Source organism: Anolis sagrei, chromosome 5, assembly GCF_037176765.1.
Source record: "Anolis sagrei isolate rAnoSag1 chromosome 5, rAnoSag1.mat, whole genome shotgun sequence".
NCBI lineage: Eukaryota > Metazoa > Chordata > Lepidosauria > Squamata > Dactyloidae > Anolis > Anolis sagrei.
Genome location: NC_090025.1, coordinates 169063934 through 169083159, shown reverse-complemented (window position 1 = coordinate 169083159; position 19226 = coordinate 169063934). Strand labels below are relative to the sequence as shown.

General features: G+C 38.9%; 1 protein-coding gene across 2 annotated transcripts in view; it reads left to right on the top strand.

Moving 5' to 3' along the window:
• The window catches only part of ABTB3 (ankyrin repeat and BTB domain containing 3), a 299555-nt gene that overhangs the window by 239696 nt on the left and 40633 nt on the right, over positions 1 to 19226 (top strand). For both annotated transcript variants that reach the window (XM_067469221.1, XM_067469220.1), the window contains exon 4: positions 7719 to 7871. In XM_067469221.1, coding sequence (XP_067325322.1) covers positions 7719 to 7871 — 153 coding nt within the window. The remainder of the gene's footprint in view (positions 1 to 7718; positions 7872 to 19226) is intronic.

Sequence of the window (19226 nt, the reverse complement as noted above, 5' to 3'; positions counted from 1 at the left end):
AAGGAAGCCACATCTCTGAGTTTTCAGAAACATAAAAAGACATTGGAAACTTTGGAACTTCCTTTTCAGTACCTCAAAAACAATCACTATATGACTATTCTCCTTCATCCCCAAGGCAATGCCTTGTTCTCATTAATTGTTCATCAGTCATTTATGATTTTTTTAGATTGCCAGGTTTAAATATGCTACTAAACAGGCTTTGTTCATGTCTCTGGTCACAAACATCCATACAAATCAATGCCAATGAGTTAATGGCATAGGAGCGTCGCGTCAATGCTGGTGGTTTTTGCTTTTTCCAGCATGCTGACATTGGTCTGCCTGTCTTCCCAAGAGATTTGCAGGATTTTTCGGAGGCAGCCATGATAGAATCATTCTAGGGATTGAGTGTGACATCTGTAGACACTCCACATTTCACAGGTGTATAGCAGGGTTGGGAGGACAATAGCTTTATAAACAAGGACTTTGGTCTCCCTACGATGACCGAGACTGCCTTCCACCTGAGAACCGATGCCATCACTGCAGGAGAACATGCAGATCAAGAATAGGGCTCCAAACACACTCTGCTTCATTTGGAAAAATGCTGCACTTGCAGAGCTCAGGCGATGTTGTATTTCAGTGTCAGTGTTGACTTTTTTGGAGAGGTGGCTGCTGTTACATCATTAAGCTGTATTTCTGGCATTGCAGAGAGATTGGCTGGTGGCTGCTAGAAAAAGCAGGTATGAGGTGTCCAGTATTTAGTATATTACATAATAGTGTAACAGCTATCCTTTTTGTAGCAGGTATGAGGTGGCCAGTTTTTAGTATATTACATAACTGTCTTACAGCTATCCCAGAGTTAGTGTTTTCTTATCTTATTCTCACAAGGTTTTCTACCAGATCTTATAAAACTGCTTTTAAAAAGGAATTGTGAAGGTTATTCCACATTTTAAAAGCAACACGTTGCTTTTGTTGTAGTCTTTTTAAGTATTCCCTCAGTTACGTGATGGCACGTACACATATATGCATAAGTTACTTATTGCATTGCTTGCTACTTCTTGCTTCTTTTTAGTTTCTTCATTGGGGAGGAAATATTTAAACTATAAGAAGACGATCCAAAATTGCAAAAACAATCCCCATAATATTGCCTATTAATGAGTAAAAACGGCTTTCTGCTTGTGATGAATTAGAATTTGTAAGCAGATATCTCAAGCTTTTATTGATCACTGAATCCCAATTTGATAAGTGATTGTGAATTTTCTGTCCTGGCTTTCCAGTTTGAGTATTTGCTGTTTTGATGCAAGAGAGTGATGGTGAAGAGAAATCTCATTCTTCTTGCTGTTGAGCTGGTATAATCCATCTTTTCACAACACTGCATTGGACTAAATCTCCTATCATCCCCAGACATATCAACACACTTAAAAGGCACCAGCTTAGGGAATGTTGTTGTAAATTTCTACTCCCTGAATGATGAATCCGTTTTGTGCCTGTGATGCACCATGTTCAGGATTACAATAGATGTGAATCTGTTTATACAGAGTACTGTGAGAATCCACTTTACCCTCAGATGCGTTTTATCTTTTGGAAATTCAGTACACAATGTTGGCGAGAAGCCTGTTGTTTGAATCTGTCATTTTTATTGACATGAAGAAACCTTTTCTCAGAACTCTGTGGCTTTTTCTTCTGTTTGTTTTGAGAGGGCAGCAGGAGAGGCTTCAAGTGTAGACTGCAAAGGAGATTGCTTGAGACCAGCTGTGACAATCTCCCCACAACCCACCCAACTCCATGGTGTTTTTGTAGGAGAATGAGAAATCTGCCTTTGAATGGAACACTAAGGGAGAATCCAATTCAGTCCAAGACGTGCTCTACTCTTTCTTCATTGTGTAATGAAAGAAAACCCAGGCTAAGATCCTATATCAAGCAGACAAAATTAAAATTTCACCTGTAGAGCTAGGTGTCTTCTCCTCTGGCCCATCAGCTTTGAAGCCCCAGGATGATGATGATGATGATGATGATGATGATGATGATGATGATGATAACAACTTTATTTGTTACCCGCCACCATCTCCCCAAAAGGGACTCGGGGCGGCTAACATGAGGCCAAGCCCAAAATAATACAACATGATTAAACACAAAATAACAAAAAAAAATACATCATAACAAAATATATAGCATAACAAATAAAATAAACAATATAAAGTAGCATAATATAATCAAACACAGAGGGCGGGCAAAATGTATGAGGTAAGATGTTAAAAGGTTAAAACCCTGGGCGAGATAGGGATAAAAAGTGCAATTATAAGAGAGGAGCCCGAAAGGGAGAAGCAATGGGATTTGGCCTTTTTAAGGGACAGGGGAAGGTGTTTATTCTGAGGACAACTGTTGGAGGATGGCCCTTCCTTCGGATCTTGTTTACTTCTGATGCTGGGAAGGAGATATAATTCTGATGATTCAAAGGGCAGCCAGTTTCAGATTGGAGCAGGGGAGAAATAACAGGACATTCATAAACTGAGTTCACTTTACCTTAACTTCCAATTGGAGACCAGAAGAGCAGCATTTTCTATATCTGAATGCTTCTTTTTTTGCTATCCCCTCCCCATTAGTGAACAGCAGTAATCATAATCCTCAAGAATGTTTTTTGACAGGTATTGTCAAAGGCTTTCATGGCCGGAATCCCTGGGTTGTTGTCAATTTTTTAGGCTATGTGGCCATGTTCTAGAAGCATTTTCTCCTGATGTTTCACCTGCATCTATCCTCAGAGGTTGCCTGCCATAGATGCAAGCGAAACGTCAGGAGAGAATACTTCTAGAACATGGCCGTATAATCCAAAAAACCTACAACAACCCAGTTTTTGACAGGGTTTATAGAGAGTAGAGTGTAGCCTTCATGTCTTATCCAAAATTAAATATAGGCATATGTAAGTTACTAACAGGGCTACCTGTAGTCCTATAAGTTTAACAGCAGGATTAAAAACACAAACACAACTTGGTAACTCCAAGTTTAACTCCTAAAATATCAGGATAAAAATTACATTGAATAATTTTCAGACCCCTCCCTCAAAATAGGGCCAGTGCATTGACAGCTAGCAATATAGTCACCAATAAGGCCAGGATCAGGAGTATTTAGAGTTAGATTTCAGATTACATGTTTCTTTTCTGAACTAAAAAAAAACTCCAATGTGCCAAACATTGACAAGTAAAATATGGAACTTCTGTATCTCCGCATCATAGTTTCCCAAAAGCCAGCAAAGGACATTTTGCCCCAATATCTTGCTTTGTTTGGAATAACAAAAAAGAGATTCTATTGGCAGAAATGACTTTCCTTTGTTGGAAAAAATGGGTATGGGAAATGACTGAGATGTTGAGATTTTTTGCAACTCAGTAGGAAACAGTGCCACATAATGTTTATGTTCTATAAGGATTCTGCCTCCTGACGCAAGGAATCATAGAGTTGGAAGAAATCGCATGGGCCATCTAGTCCAACCCCCTGCCATGCAGGAAAAGCACAATCAAAGCACCCCCAACAGATGGATTAGATTCCAGTCTCCTGGTGCAGTTCTTGGCTTCTAACTCATCTTGTAGAGTTACATACGCTTGCATCTTGGCAGACAATTCTCTATGCCATTTCAAAGGTCTAGCATGGTAACTGGGGAGCTCTAGGAGTGTATCATAGAATAATAGAGTTGGAAGATGAGGATGCTTGCCATAGATGCAGGTGAAACGTCAGGAGAGAATGCTTCTAGAACATGGCCATATAGCCCGAAAAACCTACAACAACTTGGTGGGGAGTAGCTCAATAAAAATGGAGAAAAATTTGCTTTATGTTTGTATGTGGATGTCATTCACATCAACTTAAGCGGATTTGTGCTAGAGGAATTCTCCAATCTGAAAACTACATACAAAAATGCATAGACTAGTGAACATAACATTCAATCATGCAGTATATTGGGAAGAATGTGCTGAAAAACATATGTGAATTTTCTTGCAATCTTTTAAAAAATCAAATGTGAAGTGAATGTAATTTAAGGCTAGAAAAATGAGAAAGTTGGAGTAACTAAGATTGACAGATCTTTTTCTATTCAGTAGGCTCATTTCTACTCAATAGGCATAAAGCTGTGAAAATTGGGAAACAACTGGAAGTCTCTTGTGACTTATCTAGAATCATAGAATGGGATCCCTGCTGCGTATATTGAGCTTGAAAATTATTGACAAAATCAACTGAGAACGTCTCCTGAGCAAACCCCTACTTTAAACATGTGGTTGATAATTACTTTATTGCTTTTGAAGATCCTTACCTTAATTCTAGTCTTGATTGAACACATGGTATTTCTCGGGTTTTGCAATGAAAGCACTTCTTTTAAATACCTGAAATGTTTATTCATATATATATATATATATATATATATATATATATATATAACTCTGCACTTTCTAGCAAAAGCTGGCTTTTTTACATGTTTGTCTGGTGACTTAGGATACAGATGGCTGAAAAGTTTGTGTGTGGGTAGGATTTCAGGTATATTTTTCCTTTCCTTCTGGAAATATACATATATACAGATTTTAACTGTAGAATTTCAGGTATAGTTTTCATTTCCTTCTGAGATATACAGATATCCCAGAGAATTTGCCTCTTTTTACTGCCTCTGCAGTACACATATGAATGACCCCTCCCCAGTCTCGGGAACAGTTTTCCCACCTTGATTACCTTTAAAGTATTGGACTGAAACTCATGTCTATGCTAACTATGATGAGAATTATCATTGAGAGAGCCTGTCATTGCAGAAGGGCATCTGATTACAGAAGATTTTGGAATCTTCTATCTTGTAAAACTGCATCGGTAATTCTATTTGCATAATTACAGAAAGGATTTTTTTTTTTGCTGGAAAACAGTACACAATAATTTCTCTTTTTGTTTTCTTTATTAGTATAGGATTTCCTCCTAATTTTCCAATTCCTATTGGTTAAAAAATACCCAGAAAACCCAACAATTACAATGTTTAAAATAGAGAAGGAGGGTTACTGAAACAAGATGAATAAAGGTTTAACTCCACCCGGGATTATCATAAGCTCATTTAAAACAATACATTACAAAGGGAGATCTTGCTGGTTGCAGTCATCTTTCTGGGGTCTTTGAAAGTCTCTCTTGCCTCTGGTGCAAACAGATGGATTATAAGTTGTTGCTTGCAAACTGTCTTAATCTTCTCTCCTGTGAAGCTTAGGCTGGCCAGAAGCTTATGTTGTCCTTTGGACTGTTGGTACAATAATACTGCTAAATGCAGCAGGTGCTAAGAATGCCTGTTTGGCATTCTGCACCTGGACTGTGGCGCAGTTGGCTGGGAGTCAGTTGCATTAAGATCACTACTGACCAAAAGGTCATAAGTTCGAAGCCAGCCCAGGTCGGAGTGGGCTCCCGACCAAAATTGTGTAGCTTATTGTTGACCTTTGCAGCCCGAAAGACAGTTGCATTTGTCAAGTAGGAAATTTAGGTACCACTTATGTGGGGAGGCTAATTTAACTGATTTACGAGGCCATAAAAAATCTCCAGGAAGTATGCAAAGAATGAGGAAAGTACTTCATCAGTGTCACAAATGGACGGTGAAGCAACAGCTCCCCTGGTGGCCAGAAGCTGGAATGTTAAATAGCCTCTGAGTGTCTGTCTATATATCTTGTGTGTCTATAGCATTGAATATTTGCCATGTATATGTACAGTGTAATCTTCCCTGAGTCCCCTGCAGGGTGAGAAGGCCGGAATACAAATACTGTAAATAAATAAATAAATAGATAGATAGATTGGGCCTAGAATTCCAAACAATATCCAAGCCTCTAGTGACTGTAGAAAAGAGAGGAGTCCAGCAAGAGAGCTCTATACAGGAAATGGAATAGACCAACTAAGACTGGCCGGTGGGGAGATTTTAAGCTCCACCCATAAACTAATACAAAGGAGGGTCTATTGGGAAGGCTTATAAACAGGGGGAACTAAAGGAAAGGAAAGGCAGAACCAAGACTTCACATGCCCACCTACACCTAGCAAAATTAGTAAAATAAAATAAGGACTATAAGGAAGGTATTTAAGAAAATCTTATGATACAATGCAGAAGAAAAAAGATTGGAATTCTCAAAGGCACTGAGATAGAACATGGAGATAGCTAGCACACAGTATCTCTCGCTTAAACACCAGAACACCTCAGAAAAATGGAGGAACCCACTCTGGTATATATAGACCAGTTTTTTAAAAAGACACATGATCCTTTCTTCTTCTGATTGGCTCTGGCAAAGCCAATGGGGGAAAACCCCATGCGTGGCTCCTCTTGTCAATCACAGAGCAGCCTAATCTCCCAAATGTAGCCAAAATATCCTCTGGCTGCTCCTGTCTGGTGGCCCTCGCCCGGTCAATTTTTGGTGGTCCAACCTAATTTTCCCAAATCGTGAAAAGGAATCATGCACAGCCCTAATTACTAGTGTGGCTCCTTAGTAAGGCCTATAATGCATTCAGAAACTAAAGATCTTGATGACCATGCTGCTGTTGACCGCTCTTGCAGAATAATCTTGTGTACTAGGATTTCTCAAAAATGTAGTGCTCTCAGGGTTGTAGAGTTCTTGTTAAAAGGAGGTGGAATTCCTAGAAAACTACATTTCCTAGGGACATTGGCATCTAATAAATGCTGCAGCAGTTGCTTCTCCCTGTTACTGCCTGGTAAATGGAAGAGAAACTGAAGGGATGGAGCATTAGAAACACATTGAAATGTCCAGGAGTTTAAGCATAGGCCGTAATTATTACAGATATTCTAAATTGTTCAAGATCATATTCCATATTCTCCAGTTTCTAACATCAGTGCATTGCTTTGTTTGTCTTCATTGCAACTTACATCCTGACATTCCCAGACTGCATAATCTTGCCTTCAATGTTCTGTCACCAGATGTTACAGCACAGGGTGGATACTTAGAGTTTAATAAGCTGCGTCTTTGGAGTCTATTAAATTAGTATGCTTTCATGTTTCAGTAGCTAGATCAAGCCCTAAGCCCTTTTAAAAAAGTCTTTGTATTTCTTTCTCTGCCATCTAAATGCAATTTTCATAGTGAAGGAATGAAGTATTCACCTCCCTGTCAAAACTAGCAGCTGTCATTCTGAAAATCGCTTTATTTCGGTATGTTATCTTTCTCATGCAACCTAAAAAAGAAAGATGCGTTTATCTTATTCATAAAAAAATAAAACAGGATCATCTGTCTTAATAGTTTATGGGCACTGCATTTTTAATATCACTCAGAGATAAGTTCAGTATCCTGGTCCATATTTAACATTACATTGATTAAATTAAAATTTAATGTTGTTTGTAAGCTTCTCTTCACTTGTATGTAAGGAGGAGGAAGATGAATAGTGTTCTTTCTTATGCAAGGCTCCTATTTAAAGTATCTGTTTTCTTGAATGTACATTTATCATTTCAGAGATTAGCAAGGTTGTTTCATTGTGGCAGGAGCCTTATAATTACTGTGCAAATTTCAGGGGAATGCATAGTCCCATGAGCAAACATTTGCAATTCCAATATTAGAGAAGCCAATTCAGACTTGGAGGTATGACTATAAGTTCCATTATTTAGTTCTGTTTTGCCTGAAATTCTTTGATAATTTTGAAAGTCACCATACGCCCACAAGATGTGCACATACACACAGAGACAGAGAGGAGAGAGAGAGATTGCATGCATTTTATAATGGAAGAAAATCGCTTCTTTGTTTTGCTCTTCCTAGGCCTTTCATAGTGCTGCCGCCTCTGATGGAATGGATAAGAGTCGCTCTGGCTCACGCAGGGCATCGGCGCAGTTTCTCCATTGACAGCGATGATGTACGGCAAGCGGCCAGGCTTTTGCTACCCGGAGTTGACTGTGAACCTCGGCAGTTAAAGTAAGTCGGTACAAAGCAATGATATGATTCGATAAAGCAGTCGCTGTAGCTTAACAAGCAGGGTAAAGGGCTCACTTACATATCCAGAATGCAGATTTGAAAGTTGTGTTCCTTCTTCTTCTTTTTGTATCATATAGCTCAGAAAAATCGATAATGGAATTTCCTTTACAAGGTTGTTTGAGCTAGTTTTGGATTCCGCGAGGCTTACATGCATGCATGTTTAAAAGGGCTGGATCACGCTCTAAGCCTTCCTTTTGAATTCTGTTTGCATTTTCTCCTGTTCTGCCATCAGTTGCTGTTTTCATAATGAGAGACTGAAGTGTTCATCTAATTATCTCAGTCTTCTTATGCTCCTCCGCAAAATTTGGAGGTGTTATTTAAAGGGTTGCAAAACCAGCTTCTCTCCCTTGCCTTCTGCAGCCGTAGTGTGAAGAGCATATTTGGCACTAAGAAGTACTTCCAGCTCCTGCTGTAAACATTCTGGGATTTAAAAATGCCGAAATCGTATGTTGCTAGATGTTTTTGGTACATACGTTTGGTAGAATTAATTATGAAATACTGCTATTTTGTGCATAGTGATTTGCTGATGTTGCTGTGAATAAGTATATTCTGTATATGTATTATATAACAATAATAATACCAAAACATGGCAGTAAAAAAAAAGATCCTTCATCTCAAAAGATTTTTTAAAAATATTTTTGCATTGTGTGTATGGGATGATTTATGCTTGGCATTGTAAGCCTGTCAAGGCAGAAATTAGTTATCTGGTTGCCTAGTAGCTTCAGACCAGAGTCTGACAATCCTCAGGCTTTCCCTTGGAAACTGGTGAATTCAAACCCAATTGCGCATCCAGTATATTTTTTTCAGTGCCTTCACAATCAGTTCCAAAAGATGCTTTCATTATATGCAAAAAGTATAGTATGTATACCCCTTGGTATAGCAACCTGTGTATTAGTGGATTTGATGTTTCTTGCAGCAATGCAAAAAAGAAAAGAAAAGACTATGCTTTTCAGATGTGTGTGCAACTAACTAGCTATGAGAGTATAACACTGATTGACTTTCCTGAAATCCCTTATTTTAAGTGGCATCATAGATAAATGTGCTGCCTCTTTTTTCAATCTGGAAGTTCCAAAGGGAAATAAGAGACATTCCTTTTTTGAATGCCTCTACTTATTTTTGGCATGTTGCTCTGGCAACTATATCAAAGACATGTCCTTCAGCCCTGCTCTTGTTCCACTTCTTACCTACTCTTAACACATTTAATTGACAATTCAGTAAACCTTTTTTTTTTAAAAAAAGGTAGACATTGCTTTCTTCAAAAGGTATATATTCCATAAAATGATACCATATTTCAAATATCGACCACTCATCTTTATGTCAAAAGTGAGGAATCTTAGGCCTTTCAATGACAGAAACCTCCATCAACATTGCTAAAGGTAAAAGATAGTGGAAGTTATAGCTCTAAGGATGCATCTACACCAGGGGTCCTCAAACTAAGGCCCGGGGGCCGGATACGAGCCTCCACGGTCATTTACCAGGCCCTCGCTCAGGGTCTACCTGTCTGAAATGACTTGAAAGCGCGCAACAACAATCCTATTTCATCAGCCAAACACAGACCCACACTTCCCATTTAAATACTAATAAGTTCTTCATTTTAATTATTGTATTGTTTTAAAGGGCGGGGTTTGCACTACAAATAAGATATTTGCAGTGTGCATAGGAATTCATTCTTTTTTTCCCCAAATTATAATCTGGCCCTTCAACAATTTGAGGGACTGTGACCTGGCCCTCTGTTTAAAAAGTTTGTGGACCACTGATGTACACTATAGGATTAATGCAATTGAGTTCTGAAAGTTCTACAACAGTTCTGAAAATCTACGTAGCTGTTATTCTTGGCATCATTATGAAAACAAGCTGTTTTAACTGTGTTTAACTACGTTTATTATTTTATCTTTAATATATTGTGTTTTGATTTTGATTTGCAGGGTTCTGTTTGATATTATGTATATTGTTTTGTGTTGTGAGCTGCCTAGAGTCCCTTTGTGGAGAGGGGGTAGAATATAAACAAAGTTTATTTATATATATTTGTATATTTTAACACCATTTTAACTGCCATGGCATAATTCTATGGAATCATGGGAGTTATTGTTCAGTGAGTCGGAAAAGGCTGAAGACCTTATAAAACTATAGCTCCTCTTATTCCATAGCATTGTCCCTTGGCTGCATTAAATCTACAGTAGATGCACCCCAAAATGAAGAATTCAAAAACAGATACAGATTTTTCCAAAAGAGCTTGGAGCAACTCCCAGTGGTCTGGGTGGCTGAAGGATTGAAGAAGCTGCAGTCCAAAACTAACTCCTCCAAATTTTGGGTAGACTGCAGTGTTAGAGTGTTGGTTTCATGGTTCCTAGTTCTGTTCTTGCCATCTCCAGGCATGGCTAGAAAACTTTCCTCTGAAATTATGGAATACTGCTCCTGAAATTGTACATATTAGAGAAATCTATGAACCACTGATCTATATATAAAGCTATGTTTATGATACTGATGAAAAGTAACTTTTTTCAGAATTTCAGGTCACCTGCATTCTTTTCCTCTGGTTGCTCTTTGATTCCACCTTATAGTTTGCTCTTCAGTCTTTCCTACTGGTACAACCTTTGATTGTTTCTCTTCAGCTGGGTTGGGTTTGGGACTAACACTTGGCTTGATTCCTTGGTCCCACCTACACTGCCATATAAAATCCAGATTATCCACTTTGAATAGGAATATATGGCAGTGTAGACTCATATACACTGGTTTATCTGCTTTGATAATCTGGATTATGTAGCAGTGTAGATCTTGCCCTTGACCCCAGTCTCCTGGTGCAGTTCTCGGTTCCTAACTCATTTTGAACAGTTGCATACACTTGAATCTTGACAGACTCCTCTCGGTGCCATTTTAATGGTCTAGCATGGCATCTGGGGAGCTCTTGGAGTGAATCAAACCAGTTGCAGATGCTAATAAATTACCGCGTTGATTGGCAAAACATTCTGCCATAACCTGAACATCCAGGTCCATCAATTAAACACAGTTTAAAAAAATCTATATGTGTGCTATTCTTGGCATCATTGTGAAAATAGCCTTAAGGCTTCTTTGGTGTGTTTGTGTGCTTTTTAAAAGAAATATGTCCTGGATATCACTTCTGAAAATGATCTTCCTCGAATGTACAACCATTTTTATGAGTTACGCACTTAACAAACTTTTTTTAAATGAATTCATCATTTACATATGAATGTTGCTGACAATTCTAGGCACATCTTGTGAATGGTGTCAGACACTGCTGTGTGGCCCATTTATACATTGTGTGCTGGTGATTGCTGACAGTCTAATTAGATGACAACCATCAGTAATATATTGCTGAGCTTTCACAACATTAGTCTTAGATTGTCAGCCTCAAAATGATAATACTGATATTCATCAAAAATCAGGCTATTGCTGTAATACATATGTGGGAAATCTGTGGTCCTCCAAACGTTGTCGGATTCCACAGCTTGGGCTGTTTTTGTAAATGGTGGAAGTCGTAAACCCAGTAATATTTAGGAGGCTACAGTTTTTTCGTGTCTCTTATAACTGTGCAGTTATAAGAGGAAGGGGTGTTGAAAATCTCACAATATGTAAACCGCTTTGAGTCCCCCCAGGGGTGCGAAAGGCGGTATATAAAAATACTATAAATAAATAAATAAATAAATGAATAAATAAATAAATGTAACAGATTCCATTTTTTAAGATGCTAAATAGCAGAGCTTAGAAAGGTTACTGGAAAAGCTAACACAATAGCACTTGCTTTCACATTATATTTTCAAAAATAATTTGCTGTGTTGCCTGCAAAAAATTACAATGTTCACTGCTCATTAGCAATGCTTTACTGTCACATTGCAGTACTTCCAAATTACTGGATTTTTTTTTAAAGTGAGAAAAGCTAATAGAAATACTAATAATTACTTCCAAATCCCAAAATAATCTTCAAAAATAATGTTTGGAGCATTATTGGTAACAAGTAGCAAATACCATGTTATTTTGTTTCACTCCTTAACTCAAAACTATATCCACGGCGCTGATGTTGATGACTTATAAATGCTTTAAAGCAGTGGTTCTCAACCTGGGGTCCCCAGATGTTTTTGGCCTACAACTCCCAGAAATTCCAGCCAATTTACCAGCTGTTAGGATTTCTGGGAGTTGAAGATGAAAACATCTGGGGACCCACAGGTTGAGAACTGGTGCTTTAAAGTGATTGTGCTGGCATCCATTGCTAAAAAAATACTTTTGATGTAGCATATTGTGTCCAGGCTCTATTAAATGCTAGGCAGAGGGAATCAGTATCAGACCACATGTTTTGAAGGCAGAAGATTCCAAGTGTTTCCAGTTTAAAAGGCTAGAGGAGTTTATTTGCCAGTGAGTTGCTTCTGGCCTAAGTAAATACTAGCTTGGAGCAGCAGGATGGAGAAATCCTGTGCCAAGATGTGAGAGGTGGCTTCCACTTTGTACCTTTGGCTTCTTTTTTATGATAAAAGACAGCAGTTAATAGACTTCCATGGGGTTTAAACAATCACACCACCTAATTTAAGAAGATTACAGTGCTAAGGACAGAACAAAGATCTCCGAGGCATGACTTGAAAGGGCCTTTCTTAATGCTGCTCCAAACTATGTGACAATTGGGATTGATTCCCACACATGCCCTCTTGATTAATGGAGAATGTATTTAAATCAATGGATGGGCTTGGTGTGCAGTCTTCTCTATTGTGTTATAGCTTCATTTCCATTGAAGCCCCCAGTGGTGCAATGGGTTAAACCCTTGTGCTGGCAGGACTGCTGACCAAAAGGTCAGCGGTTCAAATCCGGGAAGTGGGGTGAGCTCCAGTCTGTCACCTCCAGCTTCTCATGCAGGGACATGAGAGAAGCCTCTCACAGGATGGTAAAACATCCAGATGCCCCCCTGGGAAATGTCCTTGCAGACGGCCAATTCTCTCACACCAGAAGTAACTTGCAGTTTTTCAAGTCACTCCTGACACACACAAAAAATTCAATTGAATCTATTTTAATCCTGAAGTGGAAGCATCTTGGTAGACAATCTTTGAGATCCAATAGTAAAAGGATTTGTTGACTCTAGATTTCAAAGATGCAGGTGTTTGACAGTAAAATATGCTGCCTGGGAGTGTGGGGAAGTTTCCTTCTCTGGAGGTTTTTATGCTTGATGGCCATCTGTCAGGAGTGCTTTGGTTGTGTATTTCTGCATGGCTGGGTAGGACTGAGTGGCTGTTGTGATTTCTTACTGTATGATTCTATGATCCACTTCTTAAACTGTGAAATTCAACTGGGTAGCCATGGGCACATAACTTTATGTCTGCCTAACTACCTCACAAGGTTGTTTTGAGATCTGTCTGAGCACGCTGAAGTTTTTACAATGCTTTCTTTTAAAAGTCCCGAGAATATGAAGACCTCCAGTGGTAGTTAGTAAAACTGCAGCAAGATCTGTATTTAAATTTCATCATTCTCCAAAAGGGAATTTAGGGTGCATCTACACTGTAGAATTAATTAAGGCAGTTTTCATGGCTCAGCGGGAATGTGACTCCTGGTCTGCTGGAGCCTACCAACTCAAACCAACATTAACTGAGGCTTCAATCCAGAGCTAGTCATTCTTAGAGTAAAACTCTTAAAATCAGTGACACTTAGATTTCAATTATCATATGTTAGTTGTGTCATATGTATGCTCCATTTATTTCAATGAGTCTACTTTAAGTATGACTCACTGTCATGCTAAGGTTCCTCAGTTATCTTTAGATATTTGAAGGAATGTGACATGGATGATGTTTCTAGGACGATTCTAAGCATCATAGAAAAGGAGTAGCTCTCTCCAGATATCTGTCTCTGTGTCTGCCTGTCCATCTATATATCAATGTATTTTATTATGGGTATTTATACCCTGTTTAGCCACAAAGTCTTTCAGAGTGGCTTATGAAATATGAATTTATACCCTGCCTGTTGTTTACAATCTAAATCAGACACAACACTCAAGGAAATGGGAATGCCAGTGGGGGAGTGGATTAAGTTCAGTTGATACTGCTGGTTCTTCTCTCCCTCCAAGGTCAGGGCAGTGGCAGCTGGGATGAAGAAAGGATATTTCATCTGCCATGGCGTGCTGTAGCTGTGGCTGCTTCTTTTTCTTTCCCTCCAAGGCCAGGGTAGTGGCAGTTTAGGAACTTACCTTGAGAAATATGAAAGGTAGTACCTAGAATGCAACTTGTTAGCACTACCAGATGAGGAAGCAATTGGAACACAGTCAGCTATCCTGATTGATTGTCAAAAAATAGCTTTGGCCATAGTCTTCCCTCTGATCCATTCCCAAAGGTTTGGGCTACCTTCCAACTTAATCAGTCATTTTAAAAGAGCTATAAGCTCATAGGTATTAGCCAAATGTTGCAAATCCTTAAAATCTGTACTATGTGAAATAGTACTTCTATTTGTCCAAATTTTGCACTGTTCAGTTTCCTTGGCTAACTCTTAAGTTATGCAAGCGAATTAATCCTTCTTTCTATCTGCTTTCTCCACATCATGCACAATCCTGAATATTACATGGAACTTCTTATCCATGGAAATTAGTAGCATAGTTATTGACATAGTTCTCTCTGTCTTCTTTGGTTTTTTCCTCTCTGGAGGAGGATTTGATGTGATTCTGGACAAATTCATAATTGAGAAAGCTTGCAAGAAGCAGCATGTAGAACATAGCATATGTCATTCATAAATAAAGGTTATTGTCTGAACACTTACAACATATCTGCCTGGGAACTTTAACCAACTACAACTTTCAAGTATTAAGTGGCCATGCTGGTTGCAGATTCTGGGACTTGTGGTTCCATAAAACCTTCCCAAGATTAGAAAGAATATTTTTTAAACAATGACTAATTTGGAAAGGAAACATTTACAACTGCATTTTCACTTATGTACACAGATAAGTGTAGGGAAGCAGGAGGTCTTAACAGATCTGAAATAGTACATGTTCCCACCATCTAATTAAGCAGAGCCCCCTTTGATATCCTTCTCTCCTTGAGTGTCCTTGCACTCATCCTAGATTTTGAATAATCCTCTCTTTCCAGCCATGACTACTGCAATAATTAGGTTGAAAAAGAAATGCGGGCCCAGCGTGTGGCTGCAAACAAACTCCTTGACAAATCCCAGCAGTCCCCTGGTGCTGATGATTCCAGAGGATGGAGATGATTTGAATACTTATAAGGTCATGCACAGGTTTCCTGGTGGGAATCTCATTTGCTTTTCCTAACATTAGTAATGAAGAGTTATTAAAATGTTAGCTTCTCTCTCTAGTTCACTTTGCACCTTAATGTTTCAGAGCATATGATGCAGCAAGTGTATCTTGATCCTCTGTTATACCCTGGTGTGCATGTCATACTTACTTAAAAGACTAATTGCATAAGACATGGGCAATTTATCATTTGATATCTTGATGTTTTCATTTTATTCTAGGGCGCCTGAATTGGATCAGTTTTTTGGCCAGTGATTTTAGCCTAGAGGGAAAAGATAAAAATGTATCTGATTCAATTTCCTCGCCAAGAGCTTTTCCCCCACTTAGGGAATCTTCAGAGTTGACTATCTTCAAGTTGACTCTTGATTTATAGTGATCCTGTCCTAGGATTTATTTAGATGAGGCTTGCCATTCCTGTTCTCTAAAGGGAAAAAATGTGACTTACTCAAGGTCACTCAGGGGGTTTCCATGAGTGAGTAAGGATTCAAACCCTGGTCCTCCTGACTCTTAGTTTAGCACAAAGCTTTAGTCTAGCATTATACTCTGTCATTTAAACCAGTAGTTCCCAACCTTTTTTTGACCAGGGACCACTTGGCCAGGGACTACTTGGCCAGGGACCACTCCCCAACATTAGTACCAAAAGGATTACAGAGCTGTTTTTCATCAACTTTAGATTTGGTTTGGTTATTTGGGGTGCTGATTCAGAAATTTACACTGGATAGACCACATCAATTCTAGTTTCTGATACAGAACATATGGCATGGTTAGCGACAGGGAAGGAGTGGCAGGTGGCGTGAAAGGAGCGGAAATAAAATAAATAAAGAGGGATGAGGGAGCAAGCTTGTTTTCTGTTTCCCTGGAGACTAGGATATGGAACAATGGCTTCAAAACGCAAGAAAGGAGATTCCATCTGAACATTAGGAAGAACTTCCTGACTGTGAGAGCTGTTCAGCAGTGGAACTCTCTACCCCAGAGCGTAGTGGAGGCTCCTTCTTTGGAGGGTTTTAAACAGAGGCTGGATGGCCATCTGTCAGGGGTGCTTTGAATGCAATATTCCTGCTTCTTGGCAGGGGGTTGGACTGGATGGCCCATGAGGTCTCTTCCAATTCTATGATTCTATGATTCTAGGAAGGAGGTTCACAGACCAGATTTTCGTCCTCGCATCCCACTGGTGATCTGTGGCTCACAGGTTAATAACCACTGATTTAAACTAAGGGAATGATGATGGAAAGCAAGACATAAGTCCCACCCAGCACTGCAGTTCTAATATAACTTCCTTTCTTCCATGGCTTCTTTGAAGGAAAACAGTGTGCTTAATTATTTTAGCCATTTGTACTCATTTATGCATTGGAGTTTCACAGGAGTTTGCTTCATATGTGCCTTATTACAAATTTAATTTATGGGATCAGTAATGTACTGTGTGATCTTTCACTGTACCTCAGCAAGGCAAATAACATCGGGTATTGTTAAATGTACTTCGGAAGAACAAAAATGCAGGGTCATAATGCATCATTATTTTATGGTTTTATGCTTGCATATTACTTTTCTCTATGTCCCATGTGCTCAAGTGGTGCACAAATAGATTTCTTAATATTGCTGTACAAAAAGGTTAGAAAACAGTGTATGCTGTGAATTTACTTGATGGCGTCATCATCAAGCAAGCTTACTTGGGCTCACTCTTCAAAAGGCCAATAGCAGTCTATGAAAGTATGGTTTAGCTAAATGGAGCATGTAGTGTTGTTGTTTGTGCTAGCTTGTATGGGTGGGTGTCCAGTTGTCTCTGCTTCAAGCAGAAATGGGTAGGTTTGGTACGTAGCACCTTTAAAATTAGCAAAATGTCGTGGACCAACACTGGATATAGCAAGGAACAATAAATTGTCAAAGGTCATCAATGCAGAACTTCAAAAGAGAAATGTTCTCTTCTATTGCCTTTCCTTACAGTTCTGCTAAATATTATCATGGTGATGCGGAGAATTCTTATCAATGGTGACAGTGGGACCTCTGGGTCCATTTTATCCAGATCCATGATTTTCAGGATCGTTGCATCCTATATTAGTGAATGCATGTGAACTGAAGTGGTTATGTTCATGTCACCACCATACAATATGTGGTTGTCTTTGGGGAGATGTATCTTCGCAGTGGGGCTTGGAACCAAACTACTTCAGATACAACTGGCCCATTGTACACACTGTTTGGGAAAAGTACTACAGATCCATAAATGTTCAAAATATGTGCATTTGGTTGTATCCAAATGCCCCCACCATGGATACCTGAAAACATGAATCTATCGTGAAGCTTTTCTTTTCATTATATTTGGGTTGGAAGCTGTGGGAAGCATTTTAAAATTGTTAGCCAAATGAAAAGAAGGACAATCAAGGAAAGTTTTTTTAAAAAATTGTTATTGGGAATAGATGCCTCCTTTCTTTGATAGAAGTCTGACCATTCATCTTTCATTTGTTGCATTATCCAATGAGCTCAGGATGGGATGTATTAGGTTATCTCATTTGGTGCCTATTGATCAACTCACATTTGCATGTTTCCGAACTGCTAGGTTGGCAGAAGCTGGGGCTAACAAGGAGAGCTCACCCCACTCCCTGGATTCGAACTGCTGACCTTTCAGTCCACAATTTCAGCAGTTCAGCGGTTTAACCCACTGCACCACTTGGGGCCCCATGTTCAATATTACAGTACACTAAATATCCAATTTTGTTTACATCACTCACGAGGCCCCCAGAGGAATTGAAACAAATTTATTCTTAATAAAAGAACACTAAAATACTAAAATGCAACATGGCTATCTCACTCTATGGCTTTTATGGGCTAAATAGTAAGTTGTTACATTTGAAAGATTCTACCCCAAGGGAAATCTAAGAAATAGTTTTAAATGAATGAATAAAATAAGTACAGAGTACAGAGTAATATGTATGAAAGAGTTGAAATTCAGCTTTTACAGTTTCTTGATGGCAGCAAACTTTTTTTGCCAAGATAAATTTATTTCTTGCAAAAGATTGATATTATCTTTGGACAAATGGTTGTAGCAAGCAGCCAGCCAATCTCTCTCCTTGTGTGTGAAAGAAGGGGGAAAATCACAATCAAAAGAAAACTCTAGGAGGAGATCTGTAAATCAGAGCAGCTGTATTTCGATCAGTTTAGTTCTATTTGCATTGGCCAACTTTCTAAGTATCAGTAGACTTGATATTTCAAATTAACTCCTAGAAACACTTTTTCTTTTGCCTTCCCAATTTCACACCTCATTGCCCCAACAGGCTCTCTTGTAACAATACAGAACTATTGGTTCGTGCTGCTTTAACTATCTGTTGATTTTTGTTATCATGATAGTTTATATATTTGCTGAGCCAATGCTTGACTGTTGAGAGTATGTTTAGACTCGAAGAGGCTATAGTTTTGCGTAGTGACCCTCTGCTACTCCTTCATGGAATGAACTAACCAGTAAATGAATCATCTAACCCAGTGGTTCCCAACCGTTTTTTTTTACCAGGGACCACTTGATTAGGCACCACTCTCCAACATTAGTATCAAAAGGATTACAAATCATTTTTGGTCAACTTTTGATTTGATTTGGTTATTCGGGATGCTGATTCAGAAAATTGCATTGGATAGACCACATCAGCTCTTGTTTCTGATACAGAACATATGCCATCAAGTAGTTGCCATCTGCTCACCCACAGAAAACCATATTTAATAAGCCTCGGCACTATAAGAGGGTTTCGCAAGACCAGTCGCTCTCATTGCAATGGTGTAGTAACGGTGAGGCCACGGAGCATATTTTAGTTCTTGCAGACCACTGGTGGTCCACAGTTCCAAGGTTGGGAACCACTGACCTAACCAGTTGTATTACTTAATTGGATTCAAATCGTGCTTAAACAAAATAGCTAGTTAGATCATGACTACTAATACATATGTCAAAAAGAATGAAGGCTAGAGGAAAGAATGCACTGTACAGAAAGAGAAGTTACTTGTACTTTTCTTCAGACTCTAATTCTACCCCAAATTGCTTCTGACTCTGACTCCACAACCCTGCTTATCTGTCTCTTAAAGAATTG